Source organism: Poecile atricapillus, chromosome 6 (genome assembly GCF_030490865.1).
Source record: "Poecile atricapillus isolate bPoeAtr1 chromosome 6, bPoeAtr1.hap1, whole genome shotgun sequence".
Lineage (NCBI taxonomy): Eukaryota > Metazoa > Chordata > Aves > Passeriformes > Paridae > Poecile > Poecile atricapillus.
Genome location: NC_081254.1, coordinates 28,982,173 through 29,008,946, shown reverse-complemented (window position 1 = coordinate 29,008,946; position 26,774 = coordinate 28,982,173). Strand labels below are relative to the sequence as shown.

General features: G+C 41.0%; 1 protein-coding gene across 1 annotated transcript in view; it reads right to left on the bottom strand.

Annotated features, from left to right (window-relative positions):
- The window catches only part of LOC131580639 (uncharacterized), a 57,192-nt gene extending 30,781 nt beyond the window's left edge, over positions 1-26,411 (bottom strand). The window contains exons 1-3 of the mRNA XM_058842054.1: positions 26,271-26,411; positions 24,945-25,310; positions 24,396-24,490 (exon numbers count right to left, since the gene is read on the bottom strand). Of these exons, the coding sequence (XP_058698037.1) occupies positions 24,396-24,490; positions 24,945-25,310; positions 26,271-26,411 (602 nt within the window). The remainder of the gene's footprint in view (positions 1-24,395; positions 24,491-24,944; positions 25,311-26,270) is intronic.
- Positions 26,412-26,774: the final 363 nt, after the last annotated feature.

Sequence of the window (26,774 nt, the reverse complement as noted above, 5' to 3'; positions counted from 1 at the left end):
ATCAGCAACATAGCCTCTAAGGAAACCACAATGTCAGACAATATGTTCAAAGTGCTATAAAACTGGCACATTTACTGCTCTTACATTCCTGCCTTTCTGAAAGAGCACAGCAGAAGTGCAGACACTGGGTTGACTGCTAGGTAGCAGTTTCTCTTCTTAGAAGTATTCAGGGCTGCAAAGGAGTAAGTTTTTCTTCTTTGTACAGCTTTATTCCTGCAATCTGTGGCTGTGACAATGCCAGCACAACTCCTGCATAGAGGGAGGCCTGAGAAGCTGGGTCCAGAGTGTTCCCACTCACCCAAAACCAAGGCTGTGTTCCTGGGTATTTCAGTGGACACTCAGAGCAGCCTCAGCAAGGAGTGATGGGAACCATCAGTACTGTTCCCTCTGTTCTCCTTTTCTACTACTTTATTATTCACCTCTACCTTACACCATGATTTGCAGATTTTCAGCCTGGCCTGAGGGACTGTGTCTTGCTGCCTTACAAGTTAATGAAATTTTGCACATTTTTCCTCTTTGGGCTGCTGAGATCTGTAATACACAAACACGGATTTACCCAGAGGGAGGAGGCAGTCAGAGGTCAGTGCCCTCCACACTCACTCTTCTTGCAGCACCGTCTGCTTAAAGTCACATCACAAGGAAGGGGCTGTGCAGATGAACAGTGGCTTTTGTCAATAATGAAGGGACCCCCCTCTAGCACAGATGTCCCCACAAGAATTGAGGAGCTAGAGAAAATTATACCCTTCCAACATGAATCTGAATCATCCAGTTTAGGATCAGAGGTCTTTTCTTATGATCCCGATAGCTCCCTGGATTTTGTTTTGCTGGCATTTCACAAAAGACACCTTGATCATCATTGGCATTTCAAATGTAAAACAAATAGTGTTGCAAAAACCTCAAGAATAAATCACTCTCCACATACAAGTGACATAAAATTGAACAAGTCGCAACTGAAAAACAATTTGCACTAAAAAGAATTCTCTTTCTTTTTATAAGCATTATCTGCATGACTGTCTGTAGATACATACTTAAAGTAAATATTATTAAATGATTTCTCATTTCTTTATACATAATTATCTTTTCTATCTGCAACGAAGTCACTGTGCTTCCCCGTTATAATTTCCCCTTCCTCTCATATTCAAGAGAGATCTGAGAGCATATAAGAGAATTTGCTTAATTGTAGATTTAACTCCAGCAATTTTTCAATCTGTCTGCCTCCATCTTAGTATTTATAAAATGTTATAAATGTTAGGTACACTGTAAATTGAGTTCATGCATTTTTAGACCCTATTTTTTTCAAATTAAGGAATAAAATAAACAAAAATACTATTCCTTTAACAGTTTCTTGTTCCTATAATCCCTATGATTTTGCTAGCTGTCACAGAAGCTGAGGTAAGAGAAATAAGACATAAAATTCCATCAAGCATAACCCAAGGCTAGTGGATGTTACCACTGCCAAACAGAGCAGATACTCTTTGCAGAGAAATGTAGTGTCACCGATGCTTCAGGCCCATGATGTTGTGGTAATGAGAGCAGACCTCACTGTAGTAATGCTGATAAAATATACTGAGAACATCAGGATTTATTCTTTTTTTAATACAGGGTGATCTCCAGTACATCAGTGCAGAGTTTTAAAGCTCACTGAGAAGCTCTGCAATCAATGACCACTGCATCAAGCTGAGGACTGGTCATTCCCAGGACTATTGCAGAGAAATTTCAGTCCAACCTGTCTGATGGTTCCCACATAGCTTCGTGTAAGTTGTCTCCAATGGGTCCTGGCTGTTTTTGCCAGCCTGGTCTCAGGAGCAGTCCTGTCTTCATGAACTGCTGCCTGCACTGTCCTCCTGAAACCCAGCTTTCTGGACCATTTCGGCAACGCTCCTTAGCATGTTGTTATTTTCCCAAAACTAAGAAAGGAGATGAGCAAATCCTACAGACTTATCAGCGCTAGAACCCTGTATTTTCTGGTCTTCCTTCCCTACACCGTAAGAAGGAAGGATTTCTTTATGGTAAGTGTTGTAAAACCCTGGCACAGGTTGCCCAGATACATGGTAGATGCCCCATCCATGGAAACATTCCAGGTCAGGATGGACAGGGCTGTGAGCAACATGATCTGGCTGAAAATGCTCCTGATGACTGCAGGGTGGTTGGACTGGATGGCCTTTCAAGGTCCCTTCCAACCCAAAGTATTCTGTGACTCTCTGGCATGCTCCTTTGAGTGTCCCAAGGGCTACATCCTCTGATCTAAATGAGCACACATTCCATGTGCACTGCAGCGTTACATTAATCCAGCAGGGATGGAGGACGGGCCAAGTTCCATGTGGGAGTTACAAAGTTATGCTCGAGGGAATATGGCAAGATCCAGATTTACATCAATGTTCTCAGTGTTATTCAAGCTTTGCAAAAGCAGGATTCATGATTTTATTTTCCAAGGAGATGCTTAACAAAATCAGGCTTTTAGCTGAAATTTTATATTGAAGCATCATTATTGCATCTCTAAAGAACAGTTCTCATTAAGTGAGTGAACGGACAGATGCCCTAATAATAGCTTGATTTGAAGTGCAAAGTGGGTTGAAGTACTCAGCATGCCATCTTCTAATCAGGAATGAAAGTTTTAATGCAAGGCTTCCTGACAATCACAATTTTGTAATGCTTACATAAATGGCTCTGTAGATGTGTGTATGTTTTTTTAATTTACTGCGTGGGTAAAGGAATGTATTTCCTGGTGATGCAAAATAGAGTCTGACTACAAATGCAGCAAGGGCTCTCTGCACCTGTGAAAAAATTTAGATGATCACATCACAAAACCCCCTCATTTACAGAAATATCTTGTAGTCTGGAGCACTCCAGCACTCCAACTACCTGCACCCTGAAATAACCTCCTTGCACCTTGAACTCTTAGGGGACAGCTCATGTAAAAGATCCCATGAGTTTAAGTTACCTTTGACTTTGTGTTCTCAGGAGACAGTCAGAGGCACAGAAAAGAAACACAGACTAGGCAGATGTTCTTCATCTCACCTTCAAACACACCTTTCTCTTCCCCACCCCTCTCTAGATAACTGAAAGTTATGTAGAAAGTTGTTGCAAAGACCATAGCCAAAACAAGAAATGATCTATGGTTCTTCCCTCAGCCACACTTAGCTGTACTGTCAGGCCTCTCAAACTCCTGAAAAATTAGAAAAAAGAAAAAAATTGCTCTTCATTACATTGTGCCAGTAGAACAACAAATAACAATGGGGAAAATAGGATAGATATTGCATCCCAAAGTATTTTCAAGCTCCATATCTTCTGGGCTGATCAAAGACCATTCCAGAAGCCCTGTCCATCTTAATTCACTAATATTCTAGAAGTCCTCTAAGGATGAAAGGAGCAAGATACATGCCAGATGGTCTTACCACTAAAGTAGCTCTAGAAAAATCTGAATCAGCTCCACAATACTTCTTCTGGTTAATGATTAGTCAGGAGGAGAAGTCTGGCTGCAGGATCTTTGATCCATGAACATATTTGTAGTAATTGGGGTCATGGCAATTCCTGTAGCTAATGCATTTTAAAAGGCCAAAGTCAGTAACCTCTGAGTAACTGGGGCTGTTACAGGGCAAATAACACACTTTGGGGCAATGACATTATATCAGTTATGTGGGGTGAAATCTAGAGGTGAATGTTTGTAGGAACAAATAAGAGCCCAATCAAAACTTGGGATGAACCACTACAATTTCAGTCCAAAATCCCAGATCTGGTCAGTTTATTGCTCACCAGTAACTTGAGTTCAGGGAGGACCCTCTGGAGAAGTCACATCTGAAGTCACTCCAAGCCATGAAGTGAAGCCACAAGGCAGCAGTGGCACCTGCCATTATGAGAGGGGAAGGAGACTGCTGCTAACCCAAACCTCTCCTCAAGGGGTGAAAGGCTGGTTTTGGTGAAATCTGGAAGGAGAAGGAAAGAAGGAAGCACCACACTTGGTCCCAAACACCAGTGGTCCATTTGGTCCACCATTTGGTCCAAAGCACCAGTTCAGGATGTCCTCCTGGACACAGAGTTTCACTTCAACATCTCCAAAAGAGTAATTGCAAGAGTTACCAGGACAAGGTGTATAGCACCAATGGCTTACCTTCAACTCTGCTGAAAGAGATGCTGCATAGAAGAGCAAGGATATAATCCAAAATCCTGCCAAAGAACAATTATTTCACAAAAAATCATGGTTCTACAAAGAAAATAATCATGCTCTCATTAAGAGATTAAATCAATCCAGCCCAGTAAAGCTCTACCAATATGAAGCAGCATTCCCATCATTCCCATTCGCAGACTCTGTTTTCCTAAATATTTGCAGATAGATGAAATGGTGCCAGAGCCCCTTTCACAGATTACCAAAAAAGTCACCTTTTCTTTAAGGATTAATTATTAACTATACTAAGGAGAAATTGCAGCAGCCAACAATTGTCTCATTCTCCCAAGTCCTATTCACTGTAAAGTTGATATTGTATGGAAATTTAACTTGTATAATTATCACCAAATGCTGCCTCAAAGGGTTCCAAAACACTTTAGAAATAGTACAATATTGGCTCAGGTGCAAGCCAAACCATGCCCCCTCTGCATCTGCACAGAAATCAGCATGGCTTTTCCTCACTGCTCAGATACAGCCCTGGCTGGAAGTGGTCTGGAGCACTGGCAAGGAGACAGGGCCATGTTTCCTGCAGAGGATCATTGCTCCAGGGCCCTGATGCACTTGGACCCTGCAGTACTCTCTGCTTGCTGTGCCACAGCAGGTGAGCACACACTTCAACAAGCCATTCCCATCTCTCACCACATGACAACTAACTAGTGCTCTGTGGGTAGCCACTCCACTACCTAGGATTTAAGGCACATGATTTAAGCAGCTCAACATTTATTTTTTTCAGGCCCTGCAGCAGAGCTCTATTTCTTCATCTCACATATTTCTCACTGTCCTGGAAATTTTCAGGTAGAAGGCAGATGCCTGAGGAAATATCACTGCATGATATGCAGTAAAGTGAAGATGGGATACTATATACATAAATACTTAGAAACATAAACACATAATGTATGAGATTTTTCATTCCTTGTGTATAGCTCATTGACTGACAATAAGTTATTGATCTATTATACTCTGAAAGCATCCTTTTACTTACATAAATTGTCCCCTTCTGACTGGGACTGCATGCAACATCTATTATCCCCAGACTGTGGGTTAAAGCAGAATGGATCATCCTGGGCCCATCCCTGCCCTGCTCTTTTGCAGGGGTTGTGTTTTGCTGTGCACTTTGCCTCAGAAAACTGGTGCCCTAATGGGGTTGGTTCAGAGCACCCCATATTTTTCTCTCCCCTCCTCTTTGCTGGTAGATTGATCTGCTGACATTCACCTATGAAGGAGTCAGATAAAGACCCCTCAGATTACAAATGACCCCCACAACTTTCATTTCCATCTTCCTGGGTTTTGGCATCAGAGCTGAAAGAACAATGGTGAGATCTGACTTTACACACAGAAGGACAAACCAAAGTAGGTCACTGATTCCTCATTTTCCTTAATAGAACTAGTTTGAACGTAGTAAAAAAATCTCACATCTGAATATTAACATTCATAAGAAGTTTAGTCTTATTTCAACAACCTTGAATAAATGATAGAGAATGTGATAGCACTGTGGTCACAGCTTATTCTAATGATCAAAGCACTTCATCATTGGGGAATAAATGTTCTACCTAAGAAAGAAAAAAAAAAAAAAGTTAATCCCCAAACAAATTTATTACTTAGAAGAAAAATTTACTTAAAATTGTCCCATTAACTCTGTAAAAAGAAAATAGGTGGTTTATATTGTGCCATAGATTTTCAAACTATCCTGCAGTATATTTGGCTGAAACAGCTTGAGTGAAAACTGGGAATAAACATTAGTTTCTGCAGTTTGAATATCATTGTGGAATTTTCCCAGCTGTACAGTGCAGTACACAGTACACCCTGTTCACAGTAGTTTGCAAGCTTCTTCCCTCTGAAATGACACATAAGCTGGGAAAAGAACTGACCTTCGGTTTAATTTACGACTCAGATTGATCTGTCTTCTCCATGTCAAAACCTTTGGTTTTTTGACCTACCAACACAAACAGATCCTTTTTACATTACTCAACCCTGATATCTGCAGCTCCCAAGTCACTACTCCTCTACCTGAACACAGCATGCTTGGCAGATTTTTCACATCCTGGCAGGTCCTTTAGGCTCTATTCCCACCTTAATAAGTATTTTAAAGCTCCAGAGAATCCCCTTGACAGTGAATCCTGAGTGATGTTCAAAAAGCATGCACTGTCCTCAGCCTTCCAAGATCTTCAATCTCCTCCTAGGAGCATGCATCTTACAGGGTTCCAGTCACAGAGCCTTGGAGATTAGATTTGCTTTTCTACTTCTGTTTATACAGGGGTGGCATTTCCAAAGGAGATGCTCCCATTCCTTTATTTATGAACATGCCTGCAGCACCTGGCTCTGGGGGGGGTTTCCCTCATATCTCACCTGGATTTCTGTCTTCCGTAGTGAGACAGTACACTGGATTTTTATTTTTAATTTAATAGATCGTGTTTTGTGAAGGGGAGAGTTTTGCTACTGGAAAAGAATGGCAGGACAATAATGTTTGAGATGACCAGTGAAAATTCCCGATCACTTGCAGAATCAAAAAGTAAAGGTATAATTCTGAATTTTAATCCCCCTTATGTATTGGGACTAAATTGATCCCAGTTTTTATAAAAAATGAGGAAGAAAAAAAAAAAAGCCTACAGATAAGAAATGCTTACAATTCTATGAACATAGTTCTAGTCAGGATATTTTAATTAACAAGAGGACGGATGCATGGATTTTACTTGATATTTTTGCTGCAGGAAAGATGGAATAGGAAGCTATCAAGGCAGGACTTTCATTCTTGGTACATAGAGCACATATAACATGACCAAGAACTCGACAGCAATATAATATGCTAGTGAAACATTTTGGAATTGAGGACAAAATGAAATTATTCACTGTTGAGATGAACAGAATTTCCATAGTGCAGAAGACACAATGCACAGTTCTTTACCACTCTTTTTCTAATCTAACCAAGCATCTGCCATACTATTAATTTGAACTTACATCATATATTCCAGTTGATTTTATTGTGTGTGTTGTTACTGATGATGATCTTACCTCCACTGTGTTTCTCTAGGATGAAAATATGGAAAGAGAGGAGTTGATACGCATGAGAAAAAAGATAAATTAGTGGAAATAAATTATCCAGTTTCATGTATCAAATTTTATTAGAAATAAAAGGAAGAACATTTATCAAAAGGTCTGGAGAACATGTGATCACTGACCGTCAGCCTGTATTCATTTACAGAAGATTTATCATTCTCAGGGGCTTAATACATTTTTACAGTCACTTGACTAGACAGTCATTAATCATTTTTCATTTTCAAGATCCTATCTAAACTACAAATTCAAAAAGTAATAATTAAAATCTTCTAAATTGTGTCCTTATGAGTCTCGATTCATAGGGGTACTTGGGGACATGCCATAGTTGTTAACAGGTTTGCTTATCTACCTGATTGGAGTTAATTATCTTTCTGAAAATCATCTGTACCTTTCAATTTCATTACATAAAAGCAAGCTCGATCAAAAGACTGAATGAATTCACAACTTCCTTTTCACTGATTTTAATTGACTCTCTGGTGCTTTCAGTAAGAGCAAGTAGTGTGACCACCCAACTCACAGACTGAGAAGCAGCCCTAGAAAATTAACAGCAAAAGAGGATGATTTCTGTACACAGAGAAAGTGAACAACTCCAGCTCTTTCTAACTTGGAAAAGAAATAAGAATATACCTAGAACTGCACCACACTTTATGGGCACTGCTGTTAAAATGCTTCCCAAGCATCCTTCCCTGGCTGTGATCAGAGATAAGATACAGAGCTCTGGGGACCTCACTGACTTGTTTGTCTGTAACCATCAGTTCTGTTTCTGTACTGACCCAGAAATTAATCAAGAAATGTTCTTCTCCACAGTAAGCTTCTTAATTGATTTGTAATAAATTTTGAAGAAAAATGGGAAAAGTTGCTGTGCTGATATTGTTATTTTTTAAAAACATTTTTCTGTATTCTTTCTCTATCTTTGCATGTTTTCAAAGTGTGAAACCATTCTGCCAACATTTGACTTCTTTCAGCATTATCTTCCCTGATTCTCACTCCAAGCAAACGGGAAAAAATATGATGTCATTATAAACATGATACAAATTTTAATCATTGCTGAAATTTGAAAAAAAGAAAGCTGTTCTGTGCTACACATAAATAAAAGGCCTTTACTATAATTAGCTTACAGTGTAGAGAAGAAGCAAAAAATAGCAAAAAAAAAAAAAAATACAACACAGCTCAGAATTTAACAAGACACACCATGTAATGGTACTTATAGGCCAAAATATTTGCAAAAGGGTTTTTCTGGGAAGAAAGAGTTGGTGTATTCCTGAATTTTGTGTTAGGATGCCAGCTAAAAACCAATCTATCTTTTTCACTCTTAGTGGTACCTGAGGAGAATAGCATAGGCTTCACTAGAGTCCTCTCTGTTGGAAGATGCATCTAAGGACCTGGGCACCCAAAAATAACTAAACCTGAAGCAAACTTTAGGCTTTCCAGAAGCAGTTGTTTCATGTCAAAGACAATCCTGGATGAATCAACTTCTAGTTCTCAAATGTTCACTGGAAATTCATGCCTGTGCTTGTTAGGCCAAGGCAAATCAGAAGCACTTCAAGCAGTTTGGAAAAGCCACTTTCCACAAAAGTTCTGATTGCCCTATTTGCCACACCACACCTGGAAGAGACGCACTCCTGAGCCAAAGGGCAACAATATGAAAGGCCTTCCTTTCCTTTTGAGAGTTTTTAATTACCTAAGCCCCATGGACAGAATTCTCTGCACCCAAACTGTTCTGGACCCTGTAAGAAGGAACACAGAGCGCAGACTCACTAGATTTCGACTTTGTACATGTAATTTCCCTATTTTCCAGTTTCATTGCTCTGCTTGATTGCAATTACAATACAAACACCACATAGCTGCCTTTCTGGCATTACAGAGAGCCAACTTTTGGACTGATTTTTTTGATTAATCACATTTGTATGCTGAAGCCTAAAATTAGTTAAAGATTTTCAAAAATGTATCTTTCTGTCAGAAAATGTGCCAGATTAAATTTCTTTCATGGGAACACATTGATTTCAGTAAAACTGAGATTCAAAAATGGAAACAGAGCATGGGACTTCTTGTACAATAATAACTCAAATTATGCAAATATAAATTCAGAGATAATATTGAAAAATATGAGATACAAAGTTAGAGATTTTCAAAAATGCTATTCTTGGTGATTTAAGGTTAAAAGTGACATTTTTTTCTGGTTTTCTCAGGAAAGTAGACATACAGTCCCTTTCAGCTCTCTTGAATGAAGTTTATCAAGACTCAATGACATTAAAGTTCCTACATTCATTACCATTCTCACACTACCTGGGATTGTTTGGAAAGCAAAACAAACTGCAAATAACACACTGGTACCCTAGAGTGAGACACAAATGCACCAGACTCTTAGAAATCATTTAGCCTCAAGTCAGAAAAAAAGGGAATAGCTCAAATACCTTAAAAGAGCTCACCAATATCTCTCCAGCTATCCCTCCTTTGGTCCATTTTGAAATGTATATCCATGTTTAATAAATATTCAAGTATGTACTTTGCTTTGTGCACAAGTAATTGTGTAGAAATCTACCCATGGAGTCAGAATGATGTGAAAAATTATACCTTAGGCATTGAGAAATTTATTCTAGAAGATCTTAACAAAGACACTGTTTAGAAATGTATTTCTAAAAATCTGATGCGTCCAAGTCCCCGCCTCAATGGAAGGAAGAAGGAACTACAGGTGACAAATCCATTCTGCTTTAAAAATGTTGCTTTAAACCTGCAATTTGTGAGGATGCAGATGGTAATTTCTGTGTTCAGGATTTGTGCATTCCTTTCAGATTCTGTATTTGTCACTGACCTTGGGTTCAACAAGAATTATTCCTGTAGAATCTCTCTATGCTTAGCTGCTGACAGATACAAGGACCAAAAAAACTCAGATTTGCAAAAAGTCAATTATTTTAAATTCTTTAGATTCTCTTTTGCATAACCCTGCTGCACTGCTGTCAGTTTCTTACCAGCCCTTACTATATTTTCCTTCCAAGCAAATGTAATTTTCAAGGAACACATCCAGCTGACAAATGTGGAAAATGAAACACACTGTCCAAAGAACAAGGTCAGCAGTTATGAGCTTCAGTTATGAGCTTCATATATTTTGCTTCAAATAGCAAAGCACCACCAGCCACCATGACCTGGGCTCTCAAGGAACCCTAGGAGCTCTTCCATTCCTGAGACATTTTTCACTTGTGTTGGGTCCTTTTGTCATCTGGGCAGAACTTTCTTCACAATTAACCAGAGCAAAGATTCTCACAAAACACTCATCAGACAGACAGTGATATCTGGTGGTCTAATCCTTCTAGACTGAACTGAGAAGAATTTCTGCCACTAAAGGCAGTCTCTGGAGAGACCACTCAGTATCTTTTACAACCCATTCATACCATTGCTCAGCTGCACTGGAACTGAATTCACATGATACTAGGACCACTCAAAATATTTGGCAATTCTCCCCAGCAGGAACCTTAACAACCAGGCTGTGATGGTGCTTAATCACTCTGCTGTGAATCTAGTTTGGCCACAAAGCATCTCTGCTTGCAGCTCAGAAAAGAAATTTAAAAAGTAATTTTAAAAAGTGTTTGTACTTGAGGAGAAACAAATCTGTAACTATGCTGCTGCCTTTCCTGTTTAGTTCATAATGAGAGGTATGGAGCTTAAACAGAATGAAATTTGAGAACTCAAATAGTTTGCCAAGATCTCTCTGCAAACACATTCTTCCTCATAGCAATGACAATACAGCACACAAACACCTTGATGAAATGCAGGAGCATCAGCCGTCACAATGCATAGAATCACATAATTTTTTCGGTTGGAAAACACTTTAAAGACCATAAAGTCCAATTGTTTATCCAGCACTACCAAGTCCAACACTAAGCCATGTCCCTCAGTGCCACATTTACACCCCTTATAGGTACCTCCAGGGATTGTCACACCACTACCACTTCCCTGGGCAGCCTGTTCCAGGGATTGACAACCCTTTCAAAGAAATTTTTCCTAATAGCCAGTCTAAAGATCCCCTGGTGCATCTTGGGGCCATTTCCTTTTATCCTACCACTTGTTATTTGGGAGAAGTGAACAATCCCCATCTCATTGCAACCTCCTTTCAGGGCAGTACATGCGGCACCACATCAAGAAAATTAGTTATCAAAAAAATTCAGGAGAAGAAAATATTCCTGCCAACACAGCAGAGAAACAGTTGAGGTGCAAGAAGGTTCCTTTGCAGGTGGAGCCCTGGACACAAACTAAAATTCACATTATCTCTTGGCCTTGCCAATATCCTTCTTGTGTTATCAGAATCTTTGTGGATCAGACCACTCTGTGTAGCAAAATTTGGACATTACATCAAATATTCCAATATTACATCAAATAGGGAAAATGTCATTCTGTGGCCTCTCTAGTGAACCTGATCAATCATTTACACAGCCCCGGTTCCAAAGCAGGATCTGAGACAATGCTTAGCCACCAGAGACAGGGTTGTTTGTTTTTTTTTATTTTCAGTTTATTTTGGCCACAGTTTATGTGTGCTTTTTTGCATTGAAAGTTACAATCCTTGGACAAGCCATTTCACCAAATACATTAAGGATCTGACCCATCCCTTACTGAATGGTGGCAGAACTCCCACTGACACCATGAAAACAGGATTAAGCACTAATCTTTTATGCAAACCACGAATGCATTTTTTTTCAGCTCCTAAACTGCAAACACCACTGAGATCACTGCATTTTTCAGCTGTATCTTGTTTAAAATGTGCCTACTGTTGGGTTTGCTATAGTTTTTATTAGGGGAGGAGATGGAAGTGCAGCACTGATGGCTTTTTTCATTCTGAGAAAAATCATAAGTTCATCCTGATGCTAATAGCAATTACTGCAGAAGTTATGACCAAAGAGGTTGCAGACAAAAACCCATTTTTTTGCAAAGAAATTTAGAGACCAGCATAAGGAGTGTAATGGAAAATAAAGCAGGATAGTATAGTGCTGAAAGGAAAATTGGGCTGGATTGTACCTAAAGAAAATAAGCCCAAGTTCATTTTACATCACTGAATTTAATGCACTTTACCTTCAGCCCATCTACTAATTGCTCAACTTATGAGTAGCAAGGAGATTTTAACATTTTATCTTTAACTGTTGTTTACAAAAAATACTGGCTGGATTTTGAAAATCCGTAACAATTTGAATTCATACCTATCTTATCCAAACTGCAGGTAATTTAGCATAAATACTAAATTCTGCCTGGAAAAGGAAGAAAAGGGATTAAAAGATTTAAATCTCTTTCTAAAGTCTCTTGAAATGATAGATACACCTTAAAAGGAAATAGGACTTGAGGTAAGACTGTGAACTCAGATATAAATCCGGAATGATTTTTGTGAAATTATTACAAATGTTCAGCTTGATGTCTTTCCCTGGACTTTTCAATGCATTAAAATCAAAGGTGAGTTTTTCTATCTTCTGCAGTTGTGAAAACTTGAGAAATTGAGACTGATAGCAGAGATGAAAGAAGCTGATTTTTCATTTTAAAAGTAGTCTATTTAATTACAGCTGATGTTCAAGTTATTAATCAAGTAGTGTTCTATTTCATTTGCTGAAATTTATTTTGGATTTTTACTTTATTTAATAAAGCATGAACTGACTTCTCCTGGCAAATAACAGGAACCCTCATAGCATATAAGCAACCCATCCCAGCTGTCTGGGAGCACTACCTGCTCTACAGCATATGGGCAAAACCTATAGCAGCCTTCTCATATTTATAACTTTGGAGATGGTGAGAAACACCCAAGGAAGCAGAATTTGCCAAGTGGTGTGATGATACTTAGAAGAGCAAAATAGTCAAAAACAGGAAAATGTCATGTTGCACTAAGAAAATACCTGCCAGATGTCTGAAGCTGACAGTGTCCTGAGATTGTCTTACTGACTTACACCAGACTTCTGTATCCCTGCACAGAGCAGAAGCTTGATTCCCTTTGACAGCCAGGTTATGGGGTTTTATTCCTGTCCTCTGATAGATTTTCCTATCTCCATCCCACTCTGCCTCATGTTTCCGATTTGCAGCTGAGTGACCTCTGATACCCCAGTTACATCCATGGCTCTCTGAGGAAGGATGGAGGGCACTGAGTACCATGTCAAAAGTACTCATGTCAAAAGGCACTGAGTACCTCTGTGCAACTGCTCCTAGGTTCTCAAAAGACTCAGAAATGGACACAGGGTAAGTGCTATGGTACTGCCACCCTTCTCATCTTTCAGAGAAGCCATCACACCAGAATGTTTCCTTAGCATAAAGGAACAATGAAGTCACTTGCTTGTGACATTTCTCTTTCACTGTAATTTTTTGATAAGTCAAGACCCTTCTGTAGCTTTTGAAAAGCCTGTTTCTGGGCCTTTAATTAAGCACCTGGGTCTTTTCAAAAAGAAAATAATAAAAACAGTTCTTGAGCACCTTTTATGCCTATAAAAGTGCTCTTCCATAACTTTTTGCATTTAGACAGAAGGGAGCTTCGCTGGACAGGCTATAAATGCACAGTGAAACTCAGAGCATGTTTATGCAAAGTCAGGTCACCAATGTTAGCACTTTGTCAACTCATTTCTGAAAAGAAAGAGAAAATACCAAACCAGTCCTAACATTTTCAACATTAACACCTGATTCTGGTATGAAACCAGGAAATTCACTGGTATTCCCTGAACAGAACAACAGGGAGAATGAAAAAGCCTGCAATGTGATTTGAAAAAGGAAAGCACAGCTTTGTTTTTGTTCGAGCCAGTACAGTAATGAATTCCAGCTCAGAAAACACCCCACATCCTTATTTAGACAAAAACAGAGAAGGTCCAATCTGTGTAGGAACTGCATTTGTTCAGCTGTGGACACAGCAGACTGGGAGGCCCTCGTCCACCTGGGCAAGACCAAGAGCAAACACACTGGCTCTCCTCCTCCTGGTGAGTCCCTGAAATGTCACAGGAGCATGGATCTTCCTGCTGGCCCCAGTGCTTCCTCCAAGAATGAAGGCAACAGAAGCACGTGGCACGTGACCTTGGCAGCGTTGTTTGCCTTATGCATCCTGTTTCTAAAGGCTTGGATTCAGTGCTGAGATCCAATGTCCTTAGGGTATTTTCTTACTGGAAGGGAAAGTTTATGCATATTTTAGGAAAATATGTTTTTGATTGGTTTGCTTGTTGTTCCTCTTTCAGGGTTTGTTTTTTCCAAGTGTAAGAAAAATAAGATGCTAGGTTTCAAAGGGTCCTACAACTGCACCAAACATGATCCAGATATCAGAGAGAAAAAAAAAGTGCATCCTCAGCAGCCTTCCCCATACTACATAGCTCACTATGTCCTCTGCAGCAGGTGAATAAAAAGCCTGTGGGAAATGACTTGCTGATAAGGCAATAGCATTTCTTTTCCTTCCAAAATGTGCTTGCCAACACAGGAAGACACTTTGACCACTTCACTCAGGTTGGCTAAACAAAACAGGAAGGAGTAGAAACCTTTAAGGAAAGAGACACAGCTGAGCAGGGAGCACCCCAAGCTGAAGCGGTTGTAACCACGGAGTGAATTCCAAGAGCCATTATCCTGGGAGCTGCCTGGCACACTTCTGAGGGCCCTGCTCCAATGTTCCTCTGCACAGAATTAAAGAGAGGCAAGTGGGAATTAATAGCTTTGACCGCCCTTAGACACAGCCACGTGCAGCACATGACAAACAGAATGCTTGGGAAAGAGGGAGACTGAGCCACATCTGTGTGCCAGGCCGCTCAGCAGCTGCTTCTGAATTCTTCATCTGAAAAAGTCCCAAGGTTTTTTCATTTCATCCCAAACTCCTGAAAGTCTGGAGTCCTGATATCATGCACCCTGATCACTTTACAGCGTTGGATGAGAAGTGAAGTTCACTGTGTACAACTTCCCCTGCCTGGCTCTGCAGCTCTCCAGCTGCAAGCTCAGCAAGACTAAGTATTCAAGCACAGCAAAGCACTTTGCTGCAGCTGTGCCCAGCAACATAGGAAAGCACTTCCACTAACTTTTCCTGTCAGTCTCAGCACTTGTGCCGCTGTTGCTCACCTCCCCAGGAGAGCAGAGCTCCCACTCAACTTCCAAGAGCCACCTGCTCCCCCCTCAGCAAGCCTCCCATCCCCTATCATGCATCTTCCTTATAGACAAGGTTTGGTCCCCCAGCCCCTGCTCACCCAGGTCGGTTTGCACTGTTGGAATAATGAGCCCCATTTCAGGAGGATCGCTCCTCCAGATGGATCCAAAGCAAACTCCTACTTAAGCAAGCCAAACTCTGCAGAGGAAGCTCTCCTCAGAACTGCACAGCAAATCTCTTTTGGATGTTAGAAAGCAGATGTCTTACCACCAGCCCAGCACAAATAATGAGAGTTATTTGTAAGGAAACTCATCCTGGGAAGGAAATATATGAATGTATCAGAGAATGTATTAGGTCAGATAATGGATTTTTTCCTCTAAAGAGGCACCAGAGAAGGCAGGCTGATTCTTTTCCTTCACTTGTCCCAGGGAGAGGCTGCACCAGATCCTCACTGAGCTCCTGGAGATGCATGTCCAGATTCCTGCCTCCATGTTCTGAAGCAGACTAGTCAATGGGGAATAAGTTTTTAAAAGTTTAGAAGGTTTAAAGGTTTTTCTTGCTTTTCAATTTTTAATGTTCCTTATGGACTAACTGCCTTTTCCCCAGAAGCTAAAGCCTGGTTCCTAACAGCTCCTACATTTTACAATGGTGATGGGGGTCAAATCCCCTGAATTCTTTGTAAGATTTTTGAGACTGCTAGTAGTGCTAGTGCTGGAAGAAAGAAATTATCACCAGAAAAAATAAATCCCTGCAGATGTAAAATCCCCTCACTCTGTTGGCTTTGTCATGGCATTTGAGCTATAAAAGCAAAGGATGTTTCCTCAGTCTCTTCTGGCTCATTCTTTGACTTTGCTGGTGGTGAATAAGTGCTTACCTCACATAACCACCAGACAAAGCATGCCTGCATGCTCATCTGCATCCAAGAAAGCCACAGAATCCTCCAGGTGGGAAAAATTAACACCATGGGCCAAATATTACACCCACCCCTCACATGGCCGTACCTCCCAGTGCTCAATGTGGGTCTCTCACACTGGAGATGTTGGCCAGGAAGACTGGACTGAGGTCCCTCTTAAACATCAAATGTCAGGAAGAAAGCAAGAATAATGTAAGGCAGAGTAGAGAGATTAGCTACCATTATAACCCTGGCCCAAATTTGTCCCTGCCCCAGAAACCCAGTGTGAAGGTAAGTCAGGAAGTATGGGATGCCCACCAGAGGCCAGACATGGAGACAACCAAGGATATTTTATCTGTGCCATGAAGTCAAGGACAAGTGGAGGTTGCTGCAGTATCCCTGTCAGGGAGGAGTTATAGAAGTGGCTGTGCCAAACTGAGACAAGACTCCTTTTATGCCAGGACGGGGCTTTACTAATCATGCTTGCATCTGATTGTGTTCCACTTCACATCTTTGAGGCACACTAAAAAGCTGTGACTAAATAGGTAACTTCAATGTGGAAATTTCCATTTTAAACTAGCATCCTTCCAAAACAGAAAAAAAATTTGGAATATATACAGCTGACCAAAGGCTATCTTATTTACATAATGAGTGCTCCCCATCAAACAGAAAAATTAAAGCCCTTTGAGTTCAGATTTAACGTTATGTACATTCTTGAAAATTGCCCCAGGGTGCAGAAATATGCATAAGTGTTTCTACTCTGGTTCCAAAAGTGATTGTACCTTCAGGAAATGCTTTTCAAACCAGTTACTGAGTCTCACTCAAACTGTTTAAATACTTTCTTGCAGTTTGCATGCTGAGTTTTGTTACAGATTCCATTATAAATGCTGAATCCCAAACACCTCTCAAACTACTCCCTTTTGAAAAGCACAGGAAATCACATAGGGATAAGGGATACTCATTTCCAATAAGGTTTGCCACAAACCATAGGCTCCTGCCTATATGTGATAGCTTTCTGAAGTCCTCTCCTTCATGTAATAACAGCATTGATCTGCAAAACTCGTTGATCCCTGGGAGGTTTGAAGAATGGTTAGAAGTGTTGTTTGGGAAGTTTTCTAAAGTTTCCCATTTTTCCACTGTTAAGGTTTGTATAAATGCAAGGTAAGAAAATTGTTCTTCGTGTTTCATTATTGAGAAAGCAGCCACCACTGAGAAGCCACAATGAGTCTCTCTCTCTCTTCAGGCAACAGCCCACTAGACAAATTGAAGTCTGTTATTTCTGCAGAGTTCCCATTCATTTGGAATATTTTGAAATGGTCTCATAAGCAGCAAATTTTAGAACACAACATTACAAAATATGGGAAAAAAGAAAAATGTGACTCCAGTCTAATTTCCCTGCAGCATTAAGTTTGGTTGTAAAGAAAAGGAAACTGAACACAGACAATGACATAGCTCTGTTCTTGCAAGGATGAAAAACAAAACATAAAAACTTGTCATTTGACTTGCTATTTACCCAGAAATTTTTAATTCTTTTTATAAATTCAAAGCATATCAAGTAAGAAGAAAAATAGACAAAGTTTTCCCATTAAACTTTTTGATGAAAAGCACATATTCTTCATTTTACATTGTAGCTCTTTCTGAAATGCCACAGAGAAGTCTCAACACACAGTGATTACCTTTTGCATTGTTAGCTACGAGAAAATCCAACCAGAAAGAGGGCTTTGATTAGAAATAATTCTCATTTTCCTACAATACATCTGATGATGTAGAAACCAGCATCTTTTCCTTGGTAGAAAGGAGGGGGTTGCTTTTTACAGGCTACAAATATGGATCAGATGTTGTTGTGTTTTCTAGTGGTTCTCCATCGACTCACTACACAATTATGTAACAATAAGGGTGACCTGGGATAAGGACTGTCAACAAAGGGAAACATCAGGATCTCTGCCTCTTGGTGTCTTCTGGTTAAGACAGGAGCAGCACTAGAAGCTCTGCTTTGATGAAGACAGGACCTGCTGGACTCCAGACAGGAGTAATCAGAGCAAATGTTGTGTTTAATGTTATAAATACCTCAAAGATCTATTTTGATTTTAAAATCTCAGTTTACATGCTATGTGTTACTTGCAGCTTGAACTCATGTTCAAGATCAAGCCTGTGGTCTGAAACAGACCAAGTGTCTCAGCCAAAACTCACAGCAGCAGATGAAAGGAATTGGTTTGAACTGATTTTGACCTATAACCAGGGTACATGGACAGTAAAGCAAAATTTGGCATCATCTTGAAGATCACAGCTTAAGAAACACAACAGACAGGAGTTCAGTTTACAAAGAATCTCAGAGTCTGCACTTCATGATCAGCTCTACTAAATAAACAGATCAGCTCTGAATACATGCTAGTGCTAATTGCTACACCTTATCTCCATACTAAACATTTCTTCACTTGATTGAGGAGCAGACTTGCTGTCCTGTGGACAAGCCACTAATAACTGGAGTAACACCTGAGAAATGGCACAATTTAAGATGTAGCCAGTGTTCCTCATATATTTCTACATTAATGGATAATTACGTGCAGTGGATAGACATGGAAAATAATCCTAGCCTTGGCATGGAGAATTTCTGTACAGACATAGCATTTACAAAGTATATTATTACTGACACTTAATTTAGTCTGTCAGAGCAGCACTATGAGGGACTAATTAAAGTCAAAGTAGAACAAATGCTTGCACTCAAGAAAAACACCAGGGAAAACACAGACAGATTTTACCAATCTGCACACAGCTCATGCCTGTCAGTGTGAGGTGTGTCGGAGGTGGTACATTTTATACATTTTACCTGATTCAAAGCAGAGTCTGTTCCACTAAGATAGCTCTCTATTTCAAAAGAGCAGATCACTGGCATTCACTATTTGCCCAGACTTGCTTACTTAACCAAGCTTAAGATTTCGAATTTTGAGCCCCCAATGACACTCTTAAAGTTTTCTCTAGCTTTTCATGGCCCCAGGAATCTATATCCCAAATATGATAAATCTCCCATGCCAAGAAAGAAAAACAAAAGCAAGCAAGCAAACAAAAATGACAGGCAGGAGGAAGAGAAGGAGGAGGTAAAGAGATAGCATGGTATTTCCAGCACAACTGTTAGACCAATTCACTGTTAGTTGCTTGTATGAAGCAAGACCCTATAGCTACCAGGGCATTATATTCATTCAATGTAAGGCTGGGGCAAAGGGAGAAAGGATCCTGAGGCTGTTAGATGCCAAGCTTTGATTATTTCAGCAAATTAGGGTCTTTCTTGCCAGAGGCCAGTATTTTGAAGATCCCCTGGAAAGCCCTGTTATAAAATTCACTGAAGCTACAGGACTTCAAGTCAACTAGTCCAAGAGCCAGATACTCCTGACCAGCCGTTTACTGTTAGCCATACATATGCAGAGAATGAGAATTTGCAATTACTCATTCTCAGCACCTGAAATTACCTCAGTTTTGCTATCAGCATTTGGGACATGGAACCTACAAAGAGTCAAAGAAGACCACATGTTTCTGCTCAGGCTTCTGAGGTTCAGCAAGCCTGGGAGAGAGGACCCAAAGCCGTGCATCCCAAAATTCACCACTTTGCCATATCAATCAGTTGTGTGACATTCAGTGGCTGTTCCTGGCATGGGTTTTGGCCACAGAGCAGTGCAACATTGGTGATAGTTCCAGGTGAGACTAAGCTCCATCCTTTCCTGTGGGAAGAGCAGTTGAATGGGAAAAAATAGGCTGTGTGTGATGGCTCAGGGTATAAGAGTGACAAAGAGGTTTCATGTTTGGACAGGAAGGCTTTCAGAACTGAGCTATGAAAGACATTTCAACACATCAGGTCAGCCCAATGCAGGCTTTCTTAGCTTGGCTGCAGAGTATTTTTCAAAGTCCAACCCTTTCAAATTATTCCTGCAGGCCCATGTGTACCCTCCATCAAGGCAAAGCTGGTCTCCTCTATTGCTTCATTCACAGAGTAGTTCAGAGTTGTTATTCCCTGTACAGCCACTGGATCCCATTCCTCTGCCTTGCTCTGTGCTAGAGATGCTCCTTACAGCCTACACAATGTATACATCAAGGCAGCAGGCTTTTGCTTTGTACATCCCCAGCCCATCCTGAAGGGACAGTGGCTGAGTTTAGAGCAGCTCCTGACTTCATTCTTGAGACGGTTTTCCAAAGGACAGGAGCCGAGCTTTCCTAGAAGAACAATCAGAGGCTAACATATAATTACACTGTATTACCTTCAGTCAGATAAATCACTTTTGGGAAAAGAGGTTTATAACAACTCCAGACATGCCTAATAGTTCCACTGTGAGTCTCTGGGTAAAGCCAGGGACTGGAAACAAAATGAAATCATTACATGAAATTATTTGTACTACTGTAATCTTTGAGAGCCCCAGCTAAAATGAGACCTTACTTTAGCAGGTGCTGTGCAGAGCCAGACAGAGGCAGTTTCTGCCTGAATTATTTTGCCATCTCAACACAAAGGAGAAAGGCAGGGGTGCACTTGTTCCCTCTCTTCCCACAGGCATAGGCACAGAGGAGGTCTGGGGCCAGCCAAGGCTTGTGTGAATGACAGCCAAGAGCAGAGGTTTTGCAACACCACATAACCCAGGTAGCCTTATTTTTATTGTTATTGTTATTAAATACATTATCAGAGCCTCCTCAAGCAGTGTAAACCAAGATGATTTCCTCAAGCTACGCTCCAGGAGACATATTACACCCCCCACCAAACTTATTGAATTAAGTGAAGTGTGCATATTATCTTTGCTTATGGCTTTCAAGGCTCATGAATGCTACTGTTATTGTTTCATAACACAGATCAATAAGTAGAGCCCAAATATGCCCTTCCTACCCCAGGGGAAAGGTATTAAGAGTAGCTGGGTAACAGCTTTTTCAAGAGAGCTTTCTGCCCACCAAACAAAGGGAAGTCACTGTAAACTCTCACTTCTCAGGAAACTATCTTATTTTCAAGTCAGTCTATCAACTGCTTTTTAAACAGAAGATGGCAAGAGCTTTCATTTGGAATTAAGGAATCAATTTAACTTACTAGGGTTACCTTAATAAATCCCAAATCTTAAAGCATTATAAATTAATCCACATTTTAAAGGGCCTCCCTTCACCCCACATCAGCGTTGACAGGTTTCATGTGTCACTTGGATGGAAACAGAAATCTGCTAGCTATGCCAAAAAGATCACATAGGTGAAGTTTTTGTTTACTTGAGGACAACAGGAAACACAGAAAATACCAAAGGACAATCAAATAAATGAAAAAACAAATCCTCATTTCTTGCTATGCTGAAGAAATTTTGAGTGTGTTTGTCATGCGCTCCAAGAGGAAATATGCCTTGCTATTTATGCAGCATGTTAGCATATTTCTGAAGACATAAATAAAAATATCAAGGTGGAACACTGAGGAGTTTATTAGCTTAGTTATTAAGAGCTCTTTACACTTAACCACCTAAAGCATACACAGAGAAATTTGCAATCAACACTTTTTAAGCTCTGAATAATCCAATCCTTAAGTAAGCTTTCCTGCTTCCTTGAAAACATCTTTCATGTCTTCAAACTTTCAAAGAGGAAAGCCAAATTCATTAAAGCAACTTCTTAGCTATGCTTCCCGCTCTCCCTTCTTATTCCCCCTTATTCTCCTGTTCTCAAGTGAGCTAATTACTCTGTAATTGGAGCTACAGAGCCTCCTGCCAGGGCAGGACTCAGCCCACTGAGAACATCTCTCATGGATGGGATCCAGCTGCATAAGGGACCACTGCAACACAGGGATGTGACAACTGGCAGAGCTGCTGGCCTGGGACACTTGGTCCCCTTTCTTCATTACACCTTCTCCCCTAATCAGAGATCCCCTCCAGATCCCCTCCTTCCACTGCCATCTCCTTTCCCATCCAGACTGCATCACCCCACTGCTCCATTCCTCCCTCATACACAAACTCCCATCTTCTCCCATCTCCTTCAGCTCTTCCAATCCCTGCAGCACCTGAATATCTCCTCTCCCTTCACTCGTCAGTTTTTTCTTTCATCCTTCTTCTCTCTTTTTGCCTTCTCCTTATTGGATTTGTCTCTTTTCAACACAATCTACACTGGAAAAAATATTTCTGCTGCTAAATAGAATTTGTGAGATGTGCTGTGCTTATTCAAGCCTTGCACTCACAGCACCCAGGTTAGCTTAATATATTCTCTTAATTATCTTGCTGGCTGGCTGCAATACATCATCTTAAACCAAGCTAGCAATATGTAGCACACTTAAAGATAGCTCATGGAGTACAAATGAACCTTGCAATGGTCCTTGCAATGATCATGCAAGTGAGACACCTTCTGGCAAGGGTAACATGAGACAGACACAGATCGTTTGCAAATAAGACCCTTTTTTTTTTTTTTAAGTAATCCATGAAAACATACCAAATACCAAGATATGAGTGGGAATAGGGAAGAAAACCTCATGTTTCAGATATAAATCTTGAAATTCTGGCCTTTTTACAGACTTCCTTAGAGCTGAGAATCACAGCACTTCAGCTTCTTTCCCTGATTGTTTAAATGACACTTCTTTCTCTCTCTGGACTGCAAGCCTTTAAGGATCATCTCATAGCAATTCCTTAAATTTTCCTCAAATCCAAAAGAAGAATCTAAGTTTCTGCAGCACCCACCTGGTAGCTTTCAGGACAGCTACAACACCACGTGGCACAAGATGCTTTGTTACCTCTCCTATGGGTTTTGCATACCCTTGCTCTTTGTGTTGCTGCCATTATTCTGAAATAAATATTATTAGACAGAGAGCATATGGTGAATTTAAGAACCTAATACAGGCAGTCAATTCAATTAGAGTTGATAAGAGAAGAGGTGGCTTTGCAAGACAATGAGAAAAGGAATCAGTAAACAATCAGTAAACAAATGACATAACTTTCTTTATCATGGGCCAGGCCAAGGATCCCACTAAAAAAATTACTAAAGCTATAGCAGAGAACACTCTGGGCAGCACCTCATTTGTCTTGACACAGCACCAAAAAGTCATGCTGTAATACTCAGCTCTTTTGATTTTTTTTCACAGCTGTGTACTTCTTAGTCTTCTATGAACATATTTTTCTGAGGACATGAAAAAAGAGACCCAGGAGCTTTGTTTTGAAATAATGCAGTATTTCCCAAATCTGCAATGAGTAAAAATACTTTCATAAACTAACTTAATTAAATTTGGAAGAGAAAATATTTTTTTTAAAAAAACAATCCAAATACTTTGATAAGGTGATAATACAACAACTCAGGTGAAAATTAATGTAAGGTAATCAATGTAAACTAAAGGGAGCACTAAAACAGATCCTCATTCTTACATTTCTGTTGCCAGCACTGAATTTAATTTTAATTCATGCTGGCAGCAATATAAAGAAAAATAACTTTTTATCCAAAAATTAATCCTAGGCAGCCAAAATGCAGGATGCATTATTGAAACAGAAGCTGAAACATAGAGAGCATCATCATTGTGATAATTTAATGTGACAGCATCTTGAATTATTAGTAAAACTATTTCAGTTGGCAGGAAATTCCAAAATACACATCAGCTTCCTGAACTCTCACCACCTGTTTATAAACTCTTGAACATTTTAGATATATACAAAAAGAGTCTATTTGACTGATTGTAAATAAGAAAAGAACAGATTCTGACACACAGCTCTGTTTGCCATTTGTGAATGTGATTGAAAACAAGCCCTCCCTTGCACTGTATTTGGCTGATTGAGTTGCACAGTCCTTGTTTGTATTATCAGGGGATTGGAGACCATTGGATCTGAATGCAGGAAATAATTTTCTCCCTGTTCAGATTCACTGTAGTTTAGTGCCAACAGACAACTTTCTGCAGCATGATAAAATCACTTTCCACCCCTTTTTTTTTTTCCTTCCACAGTAGTTTTAAAGCATTCTTACCTTTGATGATATCATTTTTCCTTGCTGGTGGTGCCTGCTGGTGATTAATTTCTAGTTAATAGCAGACATTACACAAAACTATCAGTAAGCAAATTAAAATGTTCTAGTAGTCCTTTCTGGCTTTATACTTTCTGAAACCATTAGAGAGGGAAGCATACCTGTGCCATTACAAGGCAAATGGTATGTTTAATCTTGTGATTTCTGGGAACCTGTCCAAAGATGTATGACTGCCAGGGGAAGACGGCATTGTGTCCCTGGGGACCCCACTGGAGCAGGGCTTCCCGTACCTCATTAGCCTCCACTGCACAAAGTCCCGGTGCCTGAGGTGGCTTCCCTCAAAGGGAGACAGCACTGAAGGGAGATGGGTCCAAAGAAAGGTTGCCTGAAATTTAAGTTTCAGAGATTTGACGGTTTACTTTTTTTCAGGTTTTACTCTAAAGAAAAAAAAAAAAATATTTTCCACATTAAAAAAAAATGAACATGTTTGTGGGGTTTTTTTTTGTGTGTTTTTTGGTTGGTTTCTTTTTTGTTAGGAAAACATTTTTACATAGTTCTTTCAGCTGAAACAATAACTTCTTGGAGCTTGGGTTTCTGCAATAAGCCATAATATTGTCTGAAAAATCAATCAATTAATAATAATTAGCACATGGAACAGCTCCAGAGTAAATTCTTCCTCCTGGTGTATGGCTATTTAGAAGCTGTACAGAATACATCTCCTTTTCCTACCGACAGGGCATCATTTCTCTCCTCCCATTCTTGCCTTCCACAAGCTGAAACTCCCACAAGCTGAAAACTTCTAAACAGGGAAAAATAAACCTTAGACGCCAATTTTTTACCTTGCTTGGTCTCGTGAAAGGAACCGGCTGCTCTTCTGGCTGGTCTGCAACCCAGCAGACAACACAAGAGGGCTCTGTGGCTGCACAGAGCCGGCCCCACCACTTGACTCTCCTCGATGGGCTGCTCCTCAGCTGGTCCTCCTGAGCCTCTGGCTGCTGGCAGCCCTTTCCCAGAGGTGCAGGGTGAGCAGGACATCTCCCATCCCCTGCCCTCAGGGGCAGCTCCTCGCCCGGCCGGGCCGCGGCAGCGGGCTGTGTGGGCACAGCTCTGTGAGGGAGCGGCAGCAGGGCCGGGAGCGGCCCGTCAGGCGATGGGTGCTGCACGCAGCCCTTGCTGGAAGTGCCGGTCCCCCGCTTCAGGCTTTTCTACAGAAGCTCAGAGCAGGCAAAGCTCTTGGTTTCATTTCAGCTCTTTCTTTTCTGAGATCATTAAGGCTTCTGCTGCAGGCAGAGCTGGCCACGTGGATGGTGTCTGCAGTGCGTGACCAGAACAGATCCCTCTTGGGCCTGATGCTGTTCCCATCTCATCCCCATCTCCATCCTGGGGTTTCTCCCTGCACCTGCAGTCACCACTTTTGCTGCAGTCTGAGCTATGATTTGGTTTTTCATTTTTACCATTTTGCCACCACAGCTCAGCTGGTTTTTCTAAGGAGAACTTTCTGGAAAATTTCTCTGCTTCTCTCAAAAATCTGTGGGCTTTGTTACAGTGAGGAAAATCTCCCCTTCTCACTGACAAGCTCTGGCATTTGCTGAGGGCCCTACTCAGCCCCAGGAACATCAGGGAGCTGCTGGCCCCATCACAGCTGTGGCATAGATGGGTTCCTCCCTGTTCCTGCAAAAGTGCCACAGACAGCTGGGAATGCCTTCCTCAGAAAATTCCCCTGGACCACAGAGCCACGGCTCTTGCCTTGGTAACTGCCCTTGCTTTTTCCAGCCATCAGAAGTCATAGATGGCATTTTTTCCAAATTTTCTCTTTTACTCTTTTGAAACTGACACCAAAGAAAATCTCAGCCTATTGATGGGGAAAAAAAAACAAACCCAAAATTAAACCAGGTAGAAACCCAAAGTCCACGATCTCTTCAGAGTGTGGAGAGTGCTATTACAGTAACTGTCACAGTTTATTAAACATCTCTGGGCTGTCCCATGTTAAAGACAGGGTGACCCGAGCACGTGTAACGCCACCTCAGCTCAGACCATGCAGGGGCATCCACCCATGCAGGCAAGAGCAGCAGGAGCCTGCACTGAGGAGTCTTACAGCATTATCCAGCATTTGTTCAAAAGATAGACAGGCTGTAACCACACCAGTGCAGGGTACTGATCCTTACCTGGGGCTCCTCTGAGTGTGTGGCTGTCAAAACTCCATCTCCATCTGGTCCCACCTGCACAACATGCCCAAAGGAAGACATAAACACCTCTTCTGCAACAGGTTCGCCAAGGACAACAACAAAGCATTTAATTAATGTCATCCTTCTTCCCCGGACAAGGGGCAGTACAGCCCACATGGACATCTCCAGCTGGGTGTCTGTAGCACCAAATGGCAGAGTCAAGGGAGGGCAGGGAGTCAGAGCTGGACTGAGCCCTGCCTGCCCACCATCCCCTCCCACGCATATACAAACCTTTTTCCTGGTCTGCTTCAATGAGCACACTTGAATCTCCTCACTGCAGGTTTTACAAGAGGATCCCTGGAGTCTGCTGCAGTGCTAGGAGTTGCGCATCTTCTTCCCAACCCATAACATCTGCTAACAGTATTCAGCAGGTCCCAAAGGAGTGAGGAAAGGGGTAAGTTTGCTCCCTACCAGCAGGGTGACAGCAGAGAAGCACAGGTCTGC